General features: G+C 39.3%; 1 protein-coding gene across 7 annotated transcripts in view; it reads right to left on the reverse strand.

The window, feature by feature from the left end:
* The window catches only part of APC (APC regulator of WNT signaling pathway), a 188,100-nt gene that overhangs the window by 130,067 nt on the left and 36,550 nt on the right, over positions 1–21,483 (reverse strand). For 6 of the 7 annotated variants that reach the window (XM_054031529.1, XM_054031524.1, XM_054031526.1 and 3 more), the window contains exon 2: positions 15,716–15,862. The exons of the other annotated variant lie outside the window; for it this stretch is intronic. In XM_054031529.1, coding sequence (XP_053887504.1) covers positions 15,716–15,850 — 135 coding nt within the window. In that variant the 5' untranslated portion in view covers positions 15,851–15,862. The remainder of the gene's footprint in view (positions 1–15,715; positions 15,863–21,483) is intronic. 7 annotated transcript variants of the gene reach the window in all.

The raw sequence follows: 21,483 nt of genomic DNA on the forward strand, positions 1-21,483 counted from the left end.
TCCCCAACATCACAGCCTGATTACAGTTCCCTCTTCCCTTCTGCAAGGCAAGGATGGATGGGATCTTTGAAAGTGCCCCGCATGATAAAGATCGAATGGAGGGGACTGGCATCCCCCACACCAAACCTGAGGCAATTACTCAGGAAAAATAATACAACCAGGGCACGTATTACCGTTTCCATGGAGAATCCTCAATCTTGACGATCCTGGAGGCAGAAAGATATTGTGGGTCCACAGACAGTGAAAGAAACATAGGGCCTCGGTGAATCTCCAGGGCATTTTGGTGAGCCCAGAGGCTCATTCTGCCAGGGGTGGGGGCAGGTGAGACAGTCAGTGCAAGCAAAACTTCTTGAAGAGAACCTCACAGAAATCATTTTCCCATTTAGCCCCCTCATGTCGGTTTTACCTCAGGAGGAGGCACTCCAGTTCATGAGTTTCTTGCATTTACAGAAGAATATTTTTCCTAAAGTTCCAATTCAGTTACCTTTATCACAACTGGTCTCCTCTTGAACTAATATTAAAAACATTACTGCATTAGAGGCGAATCCTGCAAACACTTACACAAGAAATTTTACTTATGTGAGTAAAGTTACTCAAAGGCATAAATGTCTGCAGGATTAGGACCTCAGAAAATGTTGTGTTATAAAGTATTTCTGCAATGACTGAAGTACATTCGGAGACAAAATGAAGCTCCCAATGAACTCAACAGGAGGTGGGTGCTGAACACTTCTGAAAATCAGGCCACTTATTTAGTAACTAAATATGGGCCTAAGAGTCAAACAGGCAACAATTTTTGAAAATCTTTATTATTACCACCTCTTTAAATTAATTAAAAATACCTTTTTATTTTGTCCCACTTCTGTGGCTTCACATGATCCACCATCCAATTCTAAATGATCAAGTAATGAAAAAACCTCTCATAATGCAAATGTACAAGGAACAGAATTACCCCTTAGAAATCTTATTTCCTGAAGTTGTGATTAAGAGGACACATTTACTGTGTCTATGGCCTTCAAAGGTTTAAGATTGCTGTGTGAAGGTTGACTTTACATTTTCAGATGTAACACTGAATTACTGTAGGTGAATTAAAAATAATTTAAGTTAAGAGGAAAAAGTTGAGGGGGCATTTTTGTCTTTTTACATTTTCAAAACAAACCCAATCTTTTTCTTTAGGAGGCCACAAATATTGACTCTACAGCAGACTAGCTTTTTAGCATTTGCAAACAGCTTATGGAGTTGGAAAATTTTGCTGGACCAGTGTTCACCATTCTTTTTAAACACTCTTTAAATGATCAATTGCTTACAAATTTGTAAAGGAAATTTTGAAATTAAATGTAATCAAGCACATTTTTGAAAATAAAAAAAACTTGGGTGCATTAAAATAGCAGGCACTTGACGATTCAGAATTTAGCACCCAATCCTGTACGCACATACTGGTAAGTAACTTTACTTACGTTCAAAGAGACTACTCTCTTGTGTAAAGTTACTCTCCAATTTAAAGTGTCAAAAGTTTCAACAATATTTACATGAGATAAAAACTACAAATACTTAAAATCAAAGTTTAAAATCAAAATGGTTATTATGACTGAATGTTTGGGGACCACAAAGAAATATTATTAATGAAAATAGGAATATAAGTATAGTTATGAAAATGATTCTTGTATGCTCCATTTTCAATAAGTGGCATTTCTAAAGTTTATTTTCTAACTAGGCAAAGCATCTATATCTGATGAAATATAAAGGCCAACTAAGTGTTATTGTTTATGTGCTGATATTTTAAAACAAAGCTGTTCATTCCATGGCTTAAAAAGAAAAAATATCTTAAATTCAGTATTGCTTCCAAATTTTAGTGACAATAAACAAATAACATGATCTAACAACATTTGGTAAAAACTCTCTGAGATCTTGTCAAGAGTAGGGGAAAAAACGGTATTTTTCAAAAAATGTTAGTCAATACAATTAGACACCACGTAGTATTTAATGTAGCCTTTAAAAACATGTTACATTCTGCCTACACTAGATGCTAAGAGATTAACAAAGACATGCAGGCAAATAAAAGACAGAAACATGAGGTGGGTTTAATCTGCAGGCCACAGTTTTATTTATTATATATTTGGGAGGAGCACTACAATGCCCATCCCCGGCTCTCATGAGGCATTTAATTGGTTCCAGTACAGGTTATAGGGTTTTAACCACAAACAGTAACTCAGGGTAAACCCTCCCCAGCCTATCCTGCAGCCTCAGTCCTGTTGTGAAAGCCAACCACAATCTCATGAATAATGGGGAGATGGAGTGACAGAGGCCACAAGGATGGTGGGGAAGTGTTAATTTGCAAATATTTCAGGTCCCTCCCCCACTATGAGTGCAAGGTCCAGCAGCAAAATCCCATGTCTAATTTACCTAGAAGCTGGCCCTTTTGTCCTTTATCCACACTGGACACCAGCTGCAAGTTGCGATGAGTCAGTAGTCTTACCAGCATAATATGAACTTTTGATTTATATTGCTTTCAACCTAACTGTGGCTCCAAGAGTTAGCCATAATGGGAAAAATTCCTTCCCAATACCTAAAAACAGGCTATTGGTCAGACCTGCAGCTTCGTAAGCAACAGGACTCCTAATCTACAACTAAGGGGAGGGTGGATGGGACAGCCAACCAGAGAGTAAAAGGCTTTTGAAATATCAAGACTAATTTAAATAAAGAGAAGGCACCCAACAGCCAAATCAGGCTCCATACCACACCCCTCTACCCAGCCAATGACTATGTGGAGGACCGAAGGAGTGGGAAGGGCAACCTCCGTCCTGCCACACACGGACTCTGAGATACTCCCATTCCTTGCTCAGCCAAGGTTCTCCCCTGCTGAAGGCGGTGGAAGAGGATAGTTCTACAGTCATGTAGTTAACATTTTTAAAAGAAAACTTCCTCCCCGCCCCCCAGTCTAGACATGACCCAGGACTTAGGAAAATTCCAGACTAAAGTTTTTTGTGTCTGCAAAATTTATAAATATTTGAAAATATGGGTTAATTCCAGCAGGAATCACTATATGCTAGGTTACTGTGGGGATACGTAGGGAGGAAATATACAATATGTGGTTTTGGTACCAAACACTTTTAGTAGTCTAAAAGAGTTGTGTGCTTAGACTCTAGTTCATCCTATGCACTGAATGAGGTGAGATAGTCCTGTGGAAAAAATAGTATGTGATCAGATAATTAAAGACTACATCATAAACGATAACCAGAAGGTAACAACAAACAACTATGTTAAGGAACATTAAGGTTGCAAAGTCAAGCACTCAGAAGTTAGGAAATGCCAGAATTAAGGTTGCTTGTGCATGCATATGATATACCAATTTACACATATAAATACATATACACACATTATACACATATACAGTAACTCCTCACTTAAAAGTCATCCCGGTTAATGTTGTTTCGTTGCATGATCCCTTATAACGTCGTTTGGCAGCCGCCTGCTTTGTCCACTGCTTGCAGAAAGAGCAGCCCGTTGCAGCTAGCTGGGGGGGGGGGGGGGGGGGGGGGGGGGGGGGGGGCTTGGAACCAGGGTGGACCGGCAGCACCCCTATCAGCTCCCCGTTCCCCTAAGTTCCCTGTGCAGCACCCGCCCAACAGGCTATCAGTTGCAGGGCAGTTCAGCTGTCCCTCCCCTCACTGCCATGTGCTGCTCCTGCCCTCTGCCTTGGAGCTGCTCCCCGGAACCTTCTGCTTGCTGTGCAGGGGAGAAGGGGAGGAGAAGTGGGGCTAATGTCAGGGTGTCACCCTCCCCCCTGGTCCTGCACCCTGCTTATCCCATCTTCCATAGAGCAGGGGGGGAGACACACGACAGGGCTCAGGATGGAGGGGGCTTCCTGGCAGCAGCCGTGGTCTCAGCATACTTAAAGGAGCAATGCGCATCTCTCTCACACACATGGTGTGAGTCTGTCTGCCATGCTCTCTCTCCTCCCTCCATTTGTGCTGCCTTGTAGAGTGTGAGGCTACATTAACGAGTTAACCCTTGAGGGCTCAGCCAATTTCTAGTTCATCATTTAGCAGTAAGGCATTCCCTGGGAAATATCCCATCCTCTGACTTCACCACCTCAACCAAGCTTCACAATCATCATCGCTGTGTACCAGTATTAAATTGTTTGCTTAAAACTTATACTGTGTGTATGTGCATGCGTATATGTTTTAGTCTTTTGTCTGGCAAAAAATTTTTCCCTGGTACCCAACCCCCCCATTTATATTAATTCTTATGGGGAAATTGGATTCGCTTAACATCGTTTCGCTTAAAGTTGCATTTTTTCAGGAACGTTAAGCGAGGAGTTACTATATACAACAAAATGTGAACAACATATACCAAATACATTACATGTGGTAATATTTTAAAGCAATTTCAGGACAGTGAACATACTTTTCGGGGGTATTGCCTTTTTTTTTTTTTTTAAAGCTAACCTGCTCATTTTCACAAAGAATTCATTCACTCTCTAAAACAAACTACCTTGACTTGTAGACAAGATCAGACATTGCAGCTGTATTAACTGAGAAAGATTATGTGGACAATTTAAAGAAACTTTGCTATATCCTTTATGCATATTAAAGAAAAGCAGTAAACTCTAGGATTTCTATCAACTTATACAGTTATCAGGTGTCACTGTTTGTTCATTTATTGTCTGTTTGATAGTGACAGACCAATGGCCCCCCAGAAAGACTGCAGAAAAAGCAACTGACAGATCACTGGTTTATACTGCTGCCAGCTACTTTTCTGGAGCTTTAGTTCCCCATTTTGGGGTAGTGAAGAACAACTATAGCAACTGTTTTGCTGAATATGTTTTTTGTCAAAGTCAAATTCTGTTCCAAAAGTAAGTAAAATGTCACTTCACAATTGCACTATTGGATAATTTCATTTTATACCTATTTCCCCACCCAATGTTAACATAATGTGTATATCTACACAACTGAATAACCCCTATAACTAATATCTGCACTATGCAAGTAGAATCTATAATGATTACTTTGAACCTATAATTATCAATTGCTACTTATTTCTGCTCTCCCCTACTCCAGTTCTCTTTTTGGCACACATTGGTGATTATTATAGTACCTAATATAGGCCATCTTTATGTCATGAGCTCATATTCCAGACAACCAAATGTTTATCAAGAGACTTATAATTTATTCACTTCTTTCAGTTGATGCATGCGATATTAATTTGTGAATAGTTCGTACTCAGTGGTTTGATAAAATACTTTTATTTATTTCCACACAGCAGTTTGTGAAGCATTTTATATATTTATAATCATATTTCTGAGTTTGGTTTATGAATTCCTAGTCTTGCTGTTTTTTGTTTTTTTTTTAATTAAAAAGATGAAGCAATTCAGAGCAAGTTTTACAAATGATTAACTGATTACTGTTTCTACATTTAGATTCAAAGGATATTAATACAATATTACAACGTAAATAGTCATTTTCTCCATCCTTTATGGATTAAATTTTGTGTTTACACTCCAGGGTGGATTTAATTTAAATGAAACTGATTTAAGTCATGATTTAAATCTCTAGTCAGGAAGACTCAATTTAATCATGGATTTCTACACAAAAATGCATTCTTGTTCGTTGTTATAACCTTAATACGCATTCTTCACAACTCCGAATATAGATGTAGGTTTAATTTTTAGATGGTATACACTATACATTTTTCAAAATAAATCACTAACTTTCTGATATAGCTGTAAAACTAATCTGAAAAGTTTTAGTGATTGTTTGGTTATTTCATTTACCAAAGGTAATTGAAGCAGATAGTTCACCTCCCAATGACTTCATAAATAGCTCTAATTCAACAGATTAATCATTAATATTTGGAGGATTTTCTTGCCATGTTGTATTAGCAGAACATCACCAGACAGACATTAAAATTGTTTTATTTAACTATTTCTCATCTCTATATATTTATTTATTTTAAAATATTTGTGCTGTTAACAAGCATGTTATCTCTGGAGACACAAATCCATAGTTTGAGAACTGCAAAACTAAGCATCTGTGATGGTATCTTCTAGACCAGGAGTAGGCAATCTATGACACGCGTGCCAAAGGCGGCGCACGAGCTGATTTTCAGTGGCACTCACACTGCCCGGGTCCTGGCCACCAGTCTGGGGGGCTCCACATTTTAAATTAAGCTTCTTAAACATTTTAAAAACCTTATTTACTTTACATACAACAATAGTTTAGTTATATATTATAGACTTATAGAAAGAGACCTTCTAAAAGCGTTAAAATGTATTACTGGCACGCGAAACCTTAAATTAGAATGAATAAATGAAGACTCAGCACACCACTTCTGAAAGGTTGCCAACCCCTGCTCTAGGCTGAGTCCCATAGGGTAGATAGAAAGAATAGCCTAAATAGTCTATACAGAAGCCCCTGGGCCCCATAAGATTGGGTCCATAATTCATGAACTACTGGAACTCATTTACAAAACTTTTCTTAAACATTACATGAATATAGTGTCTCATATAGTACTATAGAATTAGAATTTATAATCCCTATTCCATGATGAGATATCTTTGAGCTAATGTATCTTAATTAAATCTATATTTAGATGGATTTTGAGGAACAAAACCTGAATTAAAAAAAAATCGTTTTATTGTTTTTAAAAACAAATCATTGATTTTTATCCCCCATGGTTTACTCCAACATCTTACTAAATTCCATTTTCAAAAACCTAAGGCCTATCCCCTGTTTCTTCCACTTTTTTAAAAAAAATTCATCTTCCTATCTTTTTACTTTCCCTTTCAATTTGTTTCTGCTTCTACCCCAATTAATCTGCACAAGTGCCAGTGACTGCTCTGCTGTGATTGTGCTTTATTAATTCGAATATTGACTTGTAAAGGCAATGGGAAAAAATCAATGTTGTGTAAGCGGAGGCCGACATCCAGTATTAAGGTCAGAGTCTGGATTAAATTCTGCCATGCAAGGGATCTTTTTTTTAAAAATGTTTACAAACAATGGAAAGCATTTCTTGCTTATCTTGAACAAGCAAAAAAAGGTTCAAAAATAGTATTTAAAACTGCTACGTGAAACAAATATGAATTGCCATTTAAAGCATAAGATTTCTATCATTTTAGTTTTCTCAATACTCTGTCTAAGATTCTTCATATAAAGAAGATCTATAGACCACAGCTGAGCAAAAATTGGAATTTCCATCACCTGGGAGGTTCCAAAATTTCAATATATGTTTTTGTTCCAAATTGGGACAGCAAGTCAAAATATTAACAGTTTTTGCTGAATGAAAGTTTGCAAAAAAGTCTACTCAGAAAATTCAAGATGTTTCGTTTCAACACTTTCTACTAAAACAAAATGTTTCAACATTCCTAAATCAAAATATTTCATCTTGAATCAGTTTAGACATTGAACATCTACTTAAGGTCCCACAATACCTCATGGGAGCTGTAGTTTGGTGGCCTCATGCCCTCATTCTTCCCTGTGCACAGGGCTTCCTGGCTAGACTACATCTCATGATACACCACAGTCACATGACTCCCATATATGTCATGTCATATAACTGGATGGATTGGGTAACGGGGTGGGGGGGAATTGCAGTTCATCAAGGGAGATGTAGTCTGGCCAAAGAACCCATCCTATAGAAGAGAATGGAGGCACGAAGTATCCGAATTACAACTCTCTATGGCACTTTAGGCAGAGGAAGCAGAAAAAACATCAATGAATGCATCAAGTGATGGGAAGAGAAGATTTTATTTAATTGCTTAGACACCAATGATTGGTGCCTAACTAATAAACAAGAGCAATTCCAGTTCCTCATTTATGATCATAAATTCAACTAAGTTGGTATTACTGAAATCTGGTTAGAAAATTTACATGATTAGAAATTTAAAAATTGCTGGTTATAATCTATTTAGGAAGGAAGGATGTAGAGGCAAAAGGGGAGGGATAGAGGCACTCTTTACAAAAATGGTCTTGCCTGTTTCCAAGTCACTGACAATTTGGAAATAAATTATCTTGAATGTTTATGATCCATGTTATAACACAAGATAAAGCACAAGATGTGGTACTAGTTGGTGTCTGCTACAGACTACCAAACCACACTAGAACACAGGATGACCGGCTCCTTAGCCACAGGGCCCCGCAGCTAAAACCCAGAGCCCGATCCCCAGTACCTCCCATAGGGCTGAAGCCAGGAGCCATAGGGCTGAAGCCCTGATTCTTGAGACCCCCCACAGAGCTGAAGTCAGGAGCAACAGGGCTGAATTCCAGAGCCCCAATGCTCCCCATAGGGCAGAAGCCCTGAGCCAATGGGCAGAGTTGGGGGGGACACAGAGGTGTTGCCCCCCCCACTCCCTCCAAAACTACAGTGCAAGAGCAGGGCAGTCCCAGGGCAGCTCCACCCACCCCTTCCACCTCCTTCTCTCCCCACCCCCTGGCCAGGTCAGAGCTGCAGTGCGGGACAACTGCTGCTCTGGCTGGTGCCATGGAGCAGGCAGCTGCAGTGTTCCCTCGTCTCCTGCTGCTGCAGGGGGGTGAAGCTGCGCCTCAGCTCCAAGCCCCTTTGCTCATGCAACCTGTAAGAACTGCCTGGGTGGGGGGACATGGCTCCATGGCTGGCAGAGCCCTCAGGGAACAGGGACCGCAGGGAAACCTTCCCAGCACACAGTCCCTAGCTATCCCCCTCCCTGCACCCTGAGCTATCCCCCTGCCCAGACACAGTCCCTAGCTACATCCTCCCTGCACTCTGAGCTATGTCAAAACTTTTTGAACTGAGCCCCCCACCTTTGAATTATAATTTTTGGTTGTGCCCACCCCCCACGACCCTGACAGACTAGGTGGCCTGCTGAGTTGAGTCAGGGAGCGTAGGTGGCAGTCCCTCCCTGGACCCCGCTGTATGGAGTTGGCTCGAGCCCTGCTGCCCCCTGCCCACCCAAAATAGAAGTCAAATTACACCTACACCCTACGTCCGGCCCAGAGCCTCAAGTGCCCTCCTACACCGCTGGACCCTGGAGTTTTTATAGTATGTTGAGGGGGGGCCTCAGAAAGAAAAAGGTTGAGAACCCCTGCTCTACACCACCTCCCATTGACCTCAGAAATAGTGGGCATAGTCAAATGAAATGGGCTATTTCTGGAGCACCTGTAAGCGCCAACAAATTTCCAGATGCCAGAAATTCCCTTTGTGGCCATTGGCAGCAGTGTCTCTTATAGTTGACTATTTTAGGGGAGTAGGATGGCATAATATCGGCCTCAACATTTGGGAGCTGCAAATAGCTTCTTTGCACACATCCTTTCTTTACTGTGCCTATTGCTTCTTAGGCACATCTGAGAATCCACCCCAATATGTACATGCTTCATAAATGCATTGTTAGGATATTTTTTTATTGATATAGCACCAAAAACCACAACTAGAGTCCTGCTATGGTAGACACTATTCACATATGTAATAAAAATATAGTCCGTGTTCCAAACAGCTTATCAGCATGTGACAAGAAGCAACAGGCTGAGAAAAAACAAACCAAGAGGAATACAAGGGAAACACAAGGTGACAATTATGTTTAGCAGTCTTGGTGCACTAACTGCCTAGACACTGGTGGCACAATAAGTTCACAATGCTTTGTAGAAGTAAAGCAATAAGTACTTAGTATTTTTCAATGATTATTTTAACTATAGCCAAATATTCTGACATTTTGTATTATATAAAAAGCTCTACTTTCAACACCTTTGCCAACTAAAATCAATACGGCAAATGTTTTTCTGTAATTCTTTGGTAGCATTTATTAAAGTTGATATGTTCCCAGACAGGAGCCAATTAATAATGATAATGGTTTAACTATAAAGTGGGCATTTCTACTATACAAAAATAGTAGGAGTTACTAAAATTGGTATATAGTTCCCCAAAGATAAATATACAATCATGATTGTATAGTTTATAGTTAGCAATTTGTTGTATTTAAATAAAGCTTTTTTAATGTAAACAGTTTTTATTTAATGATATAACAAAGCTACAGAGAACATCCTTATACCTTTTCTAACATTTTAGTCCAAGTTAATGCAAAGCAGGGATCAACTTTTCATAAAAATATACTTTTTGGAGTTTACTCAGGTAATTGCTCTCCAGGACTTTGGACAATACACTTTGTTATCTATGATTTCTTTGAAGAATCTACCTCAGTTGCTTCTTTCTGTATTAGGTGACAGGTATTTTTGACTACAAAGTTCCTGGTAACAAAACTACTCTAGACTATAACCCATACTAATATAGTTGACTTTTCCCCTAACAAAAGAGTACAGTATCTTAGCTCCTGAAGCCAATGAGAGGGACCATTGATACAACTTTTATAGCATACATATTGTTCTGCCTTGGGAACCAGATTCTCAAATGTTTGTTTTGGAATCTATAATTTTAATGACTAGTGCATAATAAAACACGCACAAAAAAATGCAGTATATTAACTTCAAATTTTAAATAAGCACTTCAGTTACAGAAATCACTAGTTGTAATGTATTTGGTCACCGAAAATAAAAATACACTCATCTGTTTGCCTAATACTAATCTAATCTAGGGTTACCATTCATCCGGATTCCCCCGGACATGTCCGGCTTTTTGAGCTAAAAATAGCATCCGTGGGGAATTTGTAGATGTCCGGACTTCCCCCCCCCCCACCCTCACCCCCCATGCAGAGCGCACGTGGCTTACAGGGCAGCCAGCCAGATGTTGCCACTTACATGGGGCTCCGACAGCCAGAGAGAGCCTCTCCCCTGCAGCAGACATCACTCCCTCCCTCCCTGCATTCGCAGATCGCCTCCGGCAGTCTGGAGCTGCTGCCCAGTGTGCCGGGACGAATAGCTCAGGCCTGAGCAAGCTCACAGAGACATTAGGCGAAGGCTAACAACAAGGGGGCCAGGGGGTCGGAGAAAGGGCAGGGAGGTTCTAGAGGGGGCAGTCAAGAGACGGGGGGGGTGGGAGTTCAGGGGGTGGATAAGGTTTTAGGCAGTCAGGGTACAGGTAGGGGGTAGGGTCCTGGGGGACAGTTGGGGGGGGTGTCTTAGGAGGGGGCAGTTAGGGGACAAGGAACAGGGAGGCTTAGGTAGGGGGTGGGGTTCTGGAGGACAGTTAGGAGCAGGGGTCCCAGGAGGGGGAAGTCAGGGGACAAGGAGTGGGGGGGGTGTTTGGGAGTTGGGGGGGCTGTCAGGGGGCAGGAGTGGGGAGAGGGATCGGAACAGTCAGGGGACAGGGAGCAGAGGGGTTTAGATGGGTTGGGAGTTCTGGGGGGGGCTGTCAGGGGGTGGAGAGTGGTTGGATGGAGCGTGGGAGTCCCAGGGGTCTGTCTGTGGGTGGGGGTGTGGATAAGGGTTGGGGCAGTCAGGGTACAGGTAGGGAGTAGGGTTCTAGGGGGCCAGTTAGGATGGGAGGAGGGTCTCAGGAGGGGGCAGTCAGGGGACAAGAGGCAGGGAGGCTTAGGTAGGGGGTGGAGTCCTGGGGGGCAGTTAGGGGCAGGGGTCCCAGGAGGGGGCAGTCAGGGGACAAGGAGCAGGGGGAGGGTTGGGGGTTCTGAGGGGGGGAAGTGGGAGGGGCAGGGCTAGGGCAGGGCTCCTCCCTTCTCTTTTTTGCTTGCTGAAATATGGTAACCCTAATCTAATCCAATCCATATTAGTAGAACTTTTAGAACAGCAACCATTATGTGAATTTAAAAATAAACAGAATTCTCCCTTCCACATCGCCAGTAGATTTTACTACTACCAAATCTAAAGGTCATGCTTTAAAAAGTAGATTTTCCTTTCTCATTGCCCTACCGAAACCTTCCACTGTATGTAAACAAAAATATTCTCTCTACAGTCTTCAGAGTAAAAAGGGGGCATCACAAACACTGCATGTGCTCTCAAAAGTGCCATGGGTTGCATTAGTTTCTACACCTTTGGAGCTCAGACTTTTATCCATTTAAAGGACTCCACTGCATAAGAGTGAACGGGCTTCCACTGAATATACTGCCATCCAGCATGGGAAGTATCTCTAACCAGCTTCCAAAGAAATGTCTGCTGCCTTAGGAGAAAAAAAATTCCTTTAGACTCCACTGTAACTTCCCCTATTTGGAAGCAGGGCGGGGGGAGAATGGGATCTGTGTTGGAGTTTCTTCTAGCCATGGTCCACCACAAAAGGAAGCTGCCTCAAACTCCCATTACCAACAAGAAGGTCCATTAGTAGGGCCTCAAACACAAGAGGCATCTCTTCTTGGGGACCGGTCCTCTTGGTAGTCTTATCTGTGAGAATGTTCTGCTAGCAGTGTACCAAAAAAGGTTTTATTGCTTAGATTAAGTTTTTGTCATGGGTATTTAATTAAAGTCACAGACAGGTTGCAGGCAAAAATTCACGAAGCCCACAACCTGTCCTTGACTTTTACTAAGAATACCCAGCGGGGGCTGACTGCTGGCTGCTGCTCTAGTCCCGCAACACTCCTCCTGTGGCATTGACCCAGCCCTGGGGACCACTGCTCCTGCTCTGCTGGCCCCAGCAGCTGCTGACCCGGTGGCTGGTGCTCCTGGGTGGGGGCTGACAACCTGCTGCTGAGGCAGGATGAAGCTGAAGATGTCACGGAGGTCCGTTGAAGTCACGGAATCCATGACCTCTGTGACAGAATCAGATCCTTACTTATTTCATTTGCAGAACAATAAGCCCCCTTAAAGTCATCCCATTGCTGGGTGTTCTGAAGCAAGCAATGAGTTTGTTTACATTAGAAAAAGTATTCAAGATTAGATCAGGGTTAGTTACAAGATCATAGCAAGCCCCAACCGAGGCTCAACCACTTTTCTTATTCTAGAGAGATCAGGACTGAAGGAAGTGGAGATGTGGATGCATGCCCCTCAGTAATTTGTAGGGATACAAGAAGATGCAGCAGGGGTTGTAGCGAATGGGAAAGGGAACAAAGGTCAGCACTCTACCAGTGAGCATAAGGGAAGCATCAGCTTTCACCAACTATTCCTCTTTTTTTAATTAAATGTTTTATTGGTTGAAGTAAAGCATAAAGGAATAACTACAATCAAATAAGATGACAAAGGTAACAAAGTCATTCACTCACACTGGACAATAATTTATATTTATTCACTATTTAGGTTGTAAGTAAAGATATTGTCCAATGTATAACATATGTAAATTGGCTTGATTCTGAATTATATAAATGTAAGATAAATATTCATAAATCAAGTTATGCTAAATAAAGTATTCATACTTAAGTTTTGACAAATGCATTAATTTTTAAAGATTGCTACTTTATACCTTTCCTGTCCTTTACAAAAGCCATAAAAAACTTTAAGAACTTTACAAAATTAATATCTTCCTCTACCAATAGTTGCATGGTCAAAATACTATTATTGGCTCTTTATTTTCATTATGTAATTAAAGCAACCCTCTGTTCCAATTGCATCCTGCCTGTTAATGTTATGCCCCTTATTTATATCTGATATGAGACAACATATCCATTACATTGGATAAATGTAAAGTAATGCACATTGGAAAAAATAACCCCCAACAATGCATACAATATGTTGGGGGCTAATTTAGCTACAACTAATCAAGAAAGAGATCTTGTAGTCATCGTGGACAGTTCTCTGAAGACATCCATGCAGTGTGCAGCAGCAGTCAAAAAAGCAAACAGGACGTTAGGAATCATTAAGAAAGGGATAGAGAATAAGACGGAGAATATCTTATTGCCCTTACAGAAATTCATCGTACACCCACATCTTGAATACTGCGTACAGATGTGGTCTCCTCATCTCAAAAAAGATATACTGGCATTAGAAAAGGTTCAGAGAAGGGCAACTAAAATGATTAGGGGTTTGGAACGGGTCCCATATGAGGAGAGATTAAAGAGGCTAGGACTTTTCAGCCTGGAAAAGAGGAGACTAAGCGGGGATATGATAGAAGTATATAAAATCATGAATGGTGTGAAGAAAGTGAATAAGGAAAAGTTATTTACTTGTTTCCATAATAAGAATAACTAGGGACCACCAAATGAAATTAATGGGCAGCAGGTTTAACACAAATAAAAGGAAGTAGTTCTTCACATAGCGCACAGTCAACCAGTGAAACTCCTTGCCTGAGGAGGTTGTGAAGGCTAGGACTATAACACGGTTTAAAAGAGAACTAGATAAATTCATGGAGGTTAAGTCCATTAATGGCTATTAGCCAGGATGGGTAAGGAATGGTGTCCCTAGCCTCTGTTTGTCAAAAGGTGGAGATGGATGGCAGGAAAGAGTTCACTTGATTATTACGTGTTAGGTTCACTCCGTCTGGCGCACCTGGCATTGGCCACTGTTGGTAGATAGGCTACTGGGCTGGATGGACCTTTGGTCCGTTCCAGTATGGCCATTCTTATGTTATGTTCTTATGTTACGTTAATAATTAAATTACTTTATCTCAAAGAGGAAAACAAAAACAACGCATTTAATAAATTATTTTTTTCTAGAACTTGCATTAAAACTGTCTTAATGCTAAAATTTAAAGACAGCTCAAAGTTAATATGCTGGAATGCATCTCAACAGTGTTCAGAAACAGAGCAAGAAATGAACTGGATAACTTACTTGGCGTCCCTCCCACTCCCTATTCACCTGACCTCTCCAATCCCTCACTTCCCATCCATCCCCATTAATCCCCCTCACTACACTCCAACCTCTCTCTCATTTCCACCTATCCTTCCCAGCAACCACTGCATGTATAATTTATTGTCTTTTCAAAAATAGTTTTGGTGACTTCTGAATATTCTGCTGTACTCAGATTACATTTTCCCAAAATAAAAATGCTCCATATTGGAGCAACATGCCGCCTTTTTTTATTATTATTATTATTTCAAAATTCTGCTCTGGGTTAGTTTTGAACTCTCAGTGATTATGGGGAATGCAGATTCATTGGCTAGAACATTTCCTTGGAGCCACACAGGTCCAATGAATCTTAGGTGCCTTACAAAACTGGGCTTTCCAGCTCTCTGCATATGTGCAGTATAATCCATTAGGTGGCTCAAGCCTTAACAATGCTTGCTGGAACACCTAACTGGAGAAGCAAACTACATGTAATTCAATTTCCCCCAAAAGGTTAATAGATGTCATGCACTTTGTTGGGGTAACCCTCAACCATTGGAGAACCTGGTACAATCTGAGCCCTGGTTTAGATCTGTGTCCAAAAATTGGTTACCAGAATAAGTGAACCTGTTTTTTTCTGGGAACTGTATTTCAGGAACCTTTTGTTCAAATAGCCCCAAATTTAGTTCACTGACCCAAACCATGTACTCCTCTGAGTTACACAATTTCAGGACAATCCGATTAGTCAAAGATTTTAGAGCATTTTGAACAGTAGCACTATAAATAGAAAGCTGGTCTTAATCTTAACTATATTTGTCAAACTAGGAAGTACAGTCCTGCTAGGAAGTACAGTCGTGAAAAAAAGGCAGTAATCATTAATACACACCAGAATAAGAGAGAATATCAAAAACCAGAAGATGGTTCTAAAAACAGTTTTGAACTTGTTTTTATTTTCTTAATGAAAACTTTCTGGAAAGTAATTAGACTTGATCGATACATGTCTTTAAAGATATTGTAAGAGGATTTTTGTCGGAATCTAAAACTACATAAGACCCCCTAAGCATCTAATAACCCCTAAAATGTTTATACAGAAATATTCCAAAACAAAAAGGTTACATCAAAAGCTTTTATGTACTCAGGAACACTTTTGATACCTTCATATTAGATGCCTCAGTTTCCAGTTTTGTAAGATGATTTGAGTTGTCCTCTAGTTCTTGTCGAAGGTTTGAGTTCTCCATCTTTAGCGCCTCAACTTGCTTTAACAACTGATCATATGAAGCTGCAGCCATCCTGGGCTACCCCTGAACCCAAAAAACAATACAATATTTTTAGTGTTTCAGAAAAAAAGCATTGTGAACTTTGAGGCAATGCTACCTCTCTTCCTCAGTTTTTAAAGTTTAATATGAACATTTATAAAATTACTAAATTTATAATCAGTATGACAAATTCAAGGAAGAACGAAAGACTTACAAGTTGTTAGAAGTTTTATATTTGCTAAACTTAAAAATATATAAATAAATTGATCAGGAAATATGTATTTAGATATATGATGCAATATCCATTACTATGGCTGCTGTACAAGAAGTTAAACGCAAACAAGAAGGAGAGAAATAGTATGGGAGAATGTCTGTGTCTTAGTTTTGTGAGGACAGAAAGTAAAAGTAAGTGAGAGGAAAAAATGCTCTAGGTTTTAGGGAGACTTAATGACATCAGGGAAGGACGCACATTACATACGAGGAGTTGACAAGTAATTGGCAATTTGGCAATTACCTACATATTTATATCATGCTCATCGCTGTGTAATGTAAGCAACAAGAGGAAAGATGTGGCCATGGTGGCATGAAAGCCATTAGAATAATATTCTTTGCTCTTTGTATATGACCTGAGTAAAGACTTATTAACAGCTCTTTTTTAGAATAATCAATAAGCATTTATAAACTGTTCCTGAAAGACGATCACCTACAAAGCCTATGAAGCCACTGGGATTTGTGGGTGACCAGCACCTTTCAGGATCAAGCTTAGACAGTTATGGAGACTGTGGGGCAAAGGATAACAGACAAACATTCAAGAGACTTCAAAACAAAACATCTTCAAACAGTAGCAAATGTAGCAGCAGTCCCAACAGAGAGATTTTGCAACTGCAGCAGACTGTACTTCTAGAGACCGGCAATATAATTCCAATGCTATGTGTGATCTGATTGCATAGGAGCAAAAATAGCTGATTATTCTTACACTTAAACTATTACACATAGAAAATAGGGAGGGGGAGAGCAGGAAAGTTAAGAAATGACAAAATAAAGGGTTGATTACATTATTAGTAACACTTATCAACAAAAGCTGTAATTGAAAAATTACAAATTAATACCACTAGCAAATCTACATGGATTCGTCAGTAATCTTAATTTGTGGGAAAGTAATGATATTTGCGATTCCAGCCCAAGATAGCACCACTGCCATTCACCTATCCAAATGCATGTTTTTCTGCCATTTTGTAATAATTATATTGCAAAACCTCAAGCAAATTGTGTCCTATGATGACTTTAATAGTTAACACACGGTAAGAATTGTGTAACAAACATTCAGTAGTATGAAGTAATGTAAATAGGTTGGTCAAATTTGATATTTTCACAATGAGAATTAATCTCTTAATCATCTGCCAATCAGCAGAAAACAGCAGGCTTAACATTTCATATATGCACACATCTTATCACTTTGCCAACCTTACAGAAAGAATTTCCTATCTGAATATGGCATAAGACATTAAACCTACAACTCAAAAGAGAAATATAGAAGGCTTAGAAGTTGGTATATTCATCTTCTAGTCATGACTGTGCTATGGGAATTTCCTTAAATCTTAAATTTCAGTTTTAAAATCTTGTCTTGAATACACTGCATACAGGTACAGTCTGCAAACTATTCAGTACCTTCAGAACTGTACACTCAATACCACCTAAAAAACTAATTTGCTGTAATTTTCCAGTATACACTTTGAAAAGTCTCCCTAAGCGATCTAAGTTTAGCTCACTTGACAAAAAGAAAGCCCACACTGATTATCAGAGGAATAGGAAGAAAAGTACATAGATGCTATCTGATAAACCTTTTTTCCCTCTGATTTTAGGAAGCAAACTTGCACATCCTAATCATCTCACCTCATTGAAGAAGCTGAGCTAAGGAGGGGATGAATCATTTCAGAATTTACTGCAGTGAGAGGGTGCAAGAGTGTCCCGGAAAAATCCCAACTACTAAATTTCTTCCATGATGTGGTCACATTAGGCATGAGGCTCCATTTTGGAGAAAATGAACTAAAATCATTAGTTCTACTTAATGGATTCTGTGTTGATAAAAAGTTAATTCTACCTAAAAAGCAGAGGGCTGGTAAATAGATTGCTTGATTATCATATGTGATGTTACGTGAACATAAATATTTATATATAACTGTGCACACACTCTCCCATTTTACATTCTTTGTTTTACACATTCATTTATTTGTTAATTACCTGCCTACATAAGAAATAAAACTAATAACTGCAGTATTTCAAAATATATTACAGTGAGCAATCCTGCACTGGACTAGATCTATGGGCTTTTCTATCTCTAATTTCTACAAACAGTAATTTATCAGTCCTTAAGGCTTGTAATGTCAACACCATCTCAGTGTTCATTTCAGGTTATACATTTACACCAGGTGGCAAGTTTAATTGATCATTTGTTGGACCTTTGAAATGTCAGGAAGACAGACACTTCACTTTGCTATCTGTTTATTAAAGAACTGCATTTTAAATTTAATCAACAGGTGGTGGTATTATGAGTATTGAACATCTGCATCAAATTTTTTATTTATTTATTTTATAAATTAGGTTGGTCAGTGGTTGGAGGGAGAGGGAGAATAATGAATATGAAATCAAAGGTCAGACTCCATCAGTCTTGCTCATGGTCTTTACTCAAGCATGTAGTCTCCTTGAAGTCATGGGACTAGTCGCATAAAAGAGTTATAAGATCCCTAGAATTCAATGGAGAAAAATGGGATATGAGAGGATCTGAACAGAGTAGAAGAATGCTAAGTGGATAACCCTGATTAAGAGATTCTTAAATAAAAAATGAGCTCAGTTTGTTTGTTTTTTACAGGAGGTTGGGTGTTAAAATCAGTAAAGTTCTAATAATGAAAGCCTTTTAAAAAGGCAATGTACCTTTTCTGATATTTATCACAAAGGAAGAAAAAAAATAGAAGATTTTTCCATATACCAAAACTCAGTGAAATCTGAAACAGGCTGTAAATCGGGTAGATTAAATGCAACTCAAATTGGTTATATGTTTTAATATAATCAGTCCCAAATCCAGTAAACAATATTAGCCTTTAATGTGTCTTTGGACATTACATACCGTGGGGTCACTTTTTCAAATGAAAGGGGGAAAACTTCCACCCCTAAAACACCGTAATAAAAACTGGTTTAATTTTTTTCTTTCAGAAAGTCCCTCAACAGTAGGACTAGGTATTGAATGCTCTCAAATAACCAAGTTAAGAGGGGCATGCAGCACATGGTTAATTTGAAGCTTGCTTTTCCTCACTCTGCTCTCAGATTAATTAATCTGAGCCAGCAAGCCTCAGAGCTGAATTTAAAAATTGACTTTAGATGTCCAATTTTGTTTAATTGCCTCAAATTGTTGCTATTAACCAGAAAGCCAATATAAAAATTAAAGAGAGTGGGTTCTCAAAAAACTGAAGATTCATTGAAAGCTGAGGGTTTTGTGGAAGTGTGTAATTTTCATGGGGAGGAGGGAGAAGAAATGCATTTCGATAAGGTCTAAACAGTCTGTTTTGACATTTTGGAACAGAACACTATAATGTAAAATACATTTCTAAATGAAAAATTGACACTTAATTTAAAAAAAATTCAAAAACAGAACAAAACATTTTGACACATGAAAACACTTTATAAATATTTCACAGGACATTTTAAAAAATGTTGGTTTTGTTCTTTTCTGGAATGATTTTTTTTTTAAAGCTGTAGAATTTCCCATAAAACAGAAAATCTGGTTCTCACTCAATTCTACTATTCACATTTTTTCAGTTTTCAAATTTCTCCATTTTAGACACACACTGATATTTATTAGCTTGCTCTTATATTTCTGTAAAATCTCGGAGAAAACCTTGTGTGAAGAAACTCTCATACCAGTCCATATATTGTAGGTATATCCAGGGGAGATATGGAGCCACTAAAATACTGGACATAATAGATATACCCTTTTTCCTCAGCAAGGTGGAAATAATTCCTTAAAACAAACCTAAAAAAGAAGAGTCCCTTAGTCTAGAAACCATCATCCCTAATTCAGAATTCATTTATGGAGAAAAAGTGGATAAAACTATAGGGACTTTCCAAGCATTAAACGTAGGATCAAATTTCCAAAAAATGCATCAAGACCAGTCTGTCTTGCAAAACTAAAGTCACCTAAAAGTCAGGGCAGAAATATGGTGAAGGCACAATTCTTCCCTACATGATCACTTCCTGTTCACTAAAAAATAAAATGACATTTATAGAAACCTTATACAGTGACCTATTAAGAGAGAGAGATCCTCTTCTCCTGAGGAGCAGGCTGAGCCAGATGATGCCTGGCCCAACATAGTTTGAATGTCAGGTTTGGCTTCAATTCCTATCATAATTCAAAATACTTTACAAATGAGCATGAATATTAAATAGGGCCCTACCAAATTCACAGCCATGAAAAACTCATCAAGACTGTGAAATCGGTTTCCTTCCCCTCCCCCGTAAAATCTTGTCTTTTCTGTGCTTTTACCCTATACTATAGGGATTTCACAGGGGAGACCAACATTTCTCAAATCGGAGGTCCTGACCCAAGGAGGGGGGTCACAAGGTTATTTTAGGGGGTTGCAGTATTGCCACCCTTACTTCTGTGCTGCCTTCAGAGCTGGGCGGCTGCTGCTGACCGAGGACCCAGCTCTGCAAGCAGCAGCAGAGAAATAAGGGTGGCAATACCATAACATGCCATCCTTACTTCTGTGCTGCTGCTGGCGTCAGCTCTACTTTCAGGTGTTGCTCTCCAGCTGCCCACCTCTGAGGGCAGCGCCACTGCCAGCAGCAGTAAGGGTAGCAGCACTGCAACCCCTCCTACAATAAACCTTTCGACTTCCCCACACACAGCTCCTTTTTGGGTCAGGATCCCTACAATTACACCACCGTGAAGTTTCAGATTTAAATACCTGAAATAATAACATTTACGATTTTTAAAATCCCATGACTGTGAAATTGACCAAAGTGGACCGTGAATTTAGTAGGACCCTATAAATAAAGCTTAGATTTATCACAGCAGAAGTGTTAACTAAGATGCATCAACTACATATTAATCCTATGTAAATAACACACATTTGCTTTTACATCATAAAAGAAATTAGAATGTATGTAGATATTTTACATTGACTTTTTATTGTATTCTCCATACAAGAGTTTAAGAAAGCCCAACTGTTAAATACACCACAAAAAGCTGTGTTGTCATTACTGTGTTCTTGAAAGTCTTCATCAGCCTCATTGGGAGAAGCAGGAAGGGTAGAGAAAGAGTGGCACACTGGGAAGGAATATCCTCTGCTTACTATCATGCTATGATTTCTAGGCATTTTAAATTGGCTGCAGAGGAAATGAACTGGATATCAACTTTGTGAGATGACATTTAGGTAAAGGATGTGAGAATCTACTGCTGGCAGGTTAGAATTACTTAATGAGTAATTCATCTGAGTACTTTACAATAAGCAAAATGATTCAGTGCAAGACTGATTGTTTTGTTTTTTAGTAAAGATTATAGGACAATTTATTTAAAAAATTCTAGTGTGCTTTAAAATTCAATGTTAAGGTGTTCCCAGCCAATCCAACCTTTTGTGTAAAATGACATTTTCATACAGTCTCCATTTTTG

This window comes from Malaclemys terrapin, chromosome 6, assembly GCF_027887155.1.
Source record: "Malaclemys terrapin pileata isolate rMalTer1 chromosome 6, rMalTer1.hap1, whole genome shotgun sequence".
Lineage (NCBI taxonomy): Eukaryota > Metazoa > Chordata > Testudines > Emydidae > Malaclemys > Malaclemys terrapin.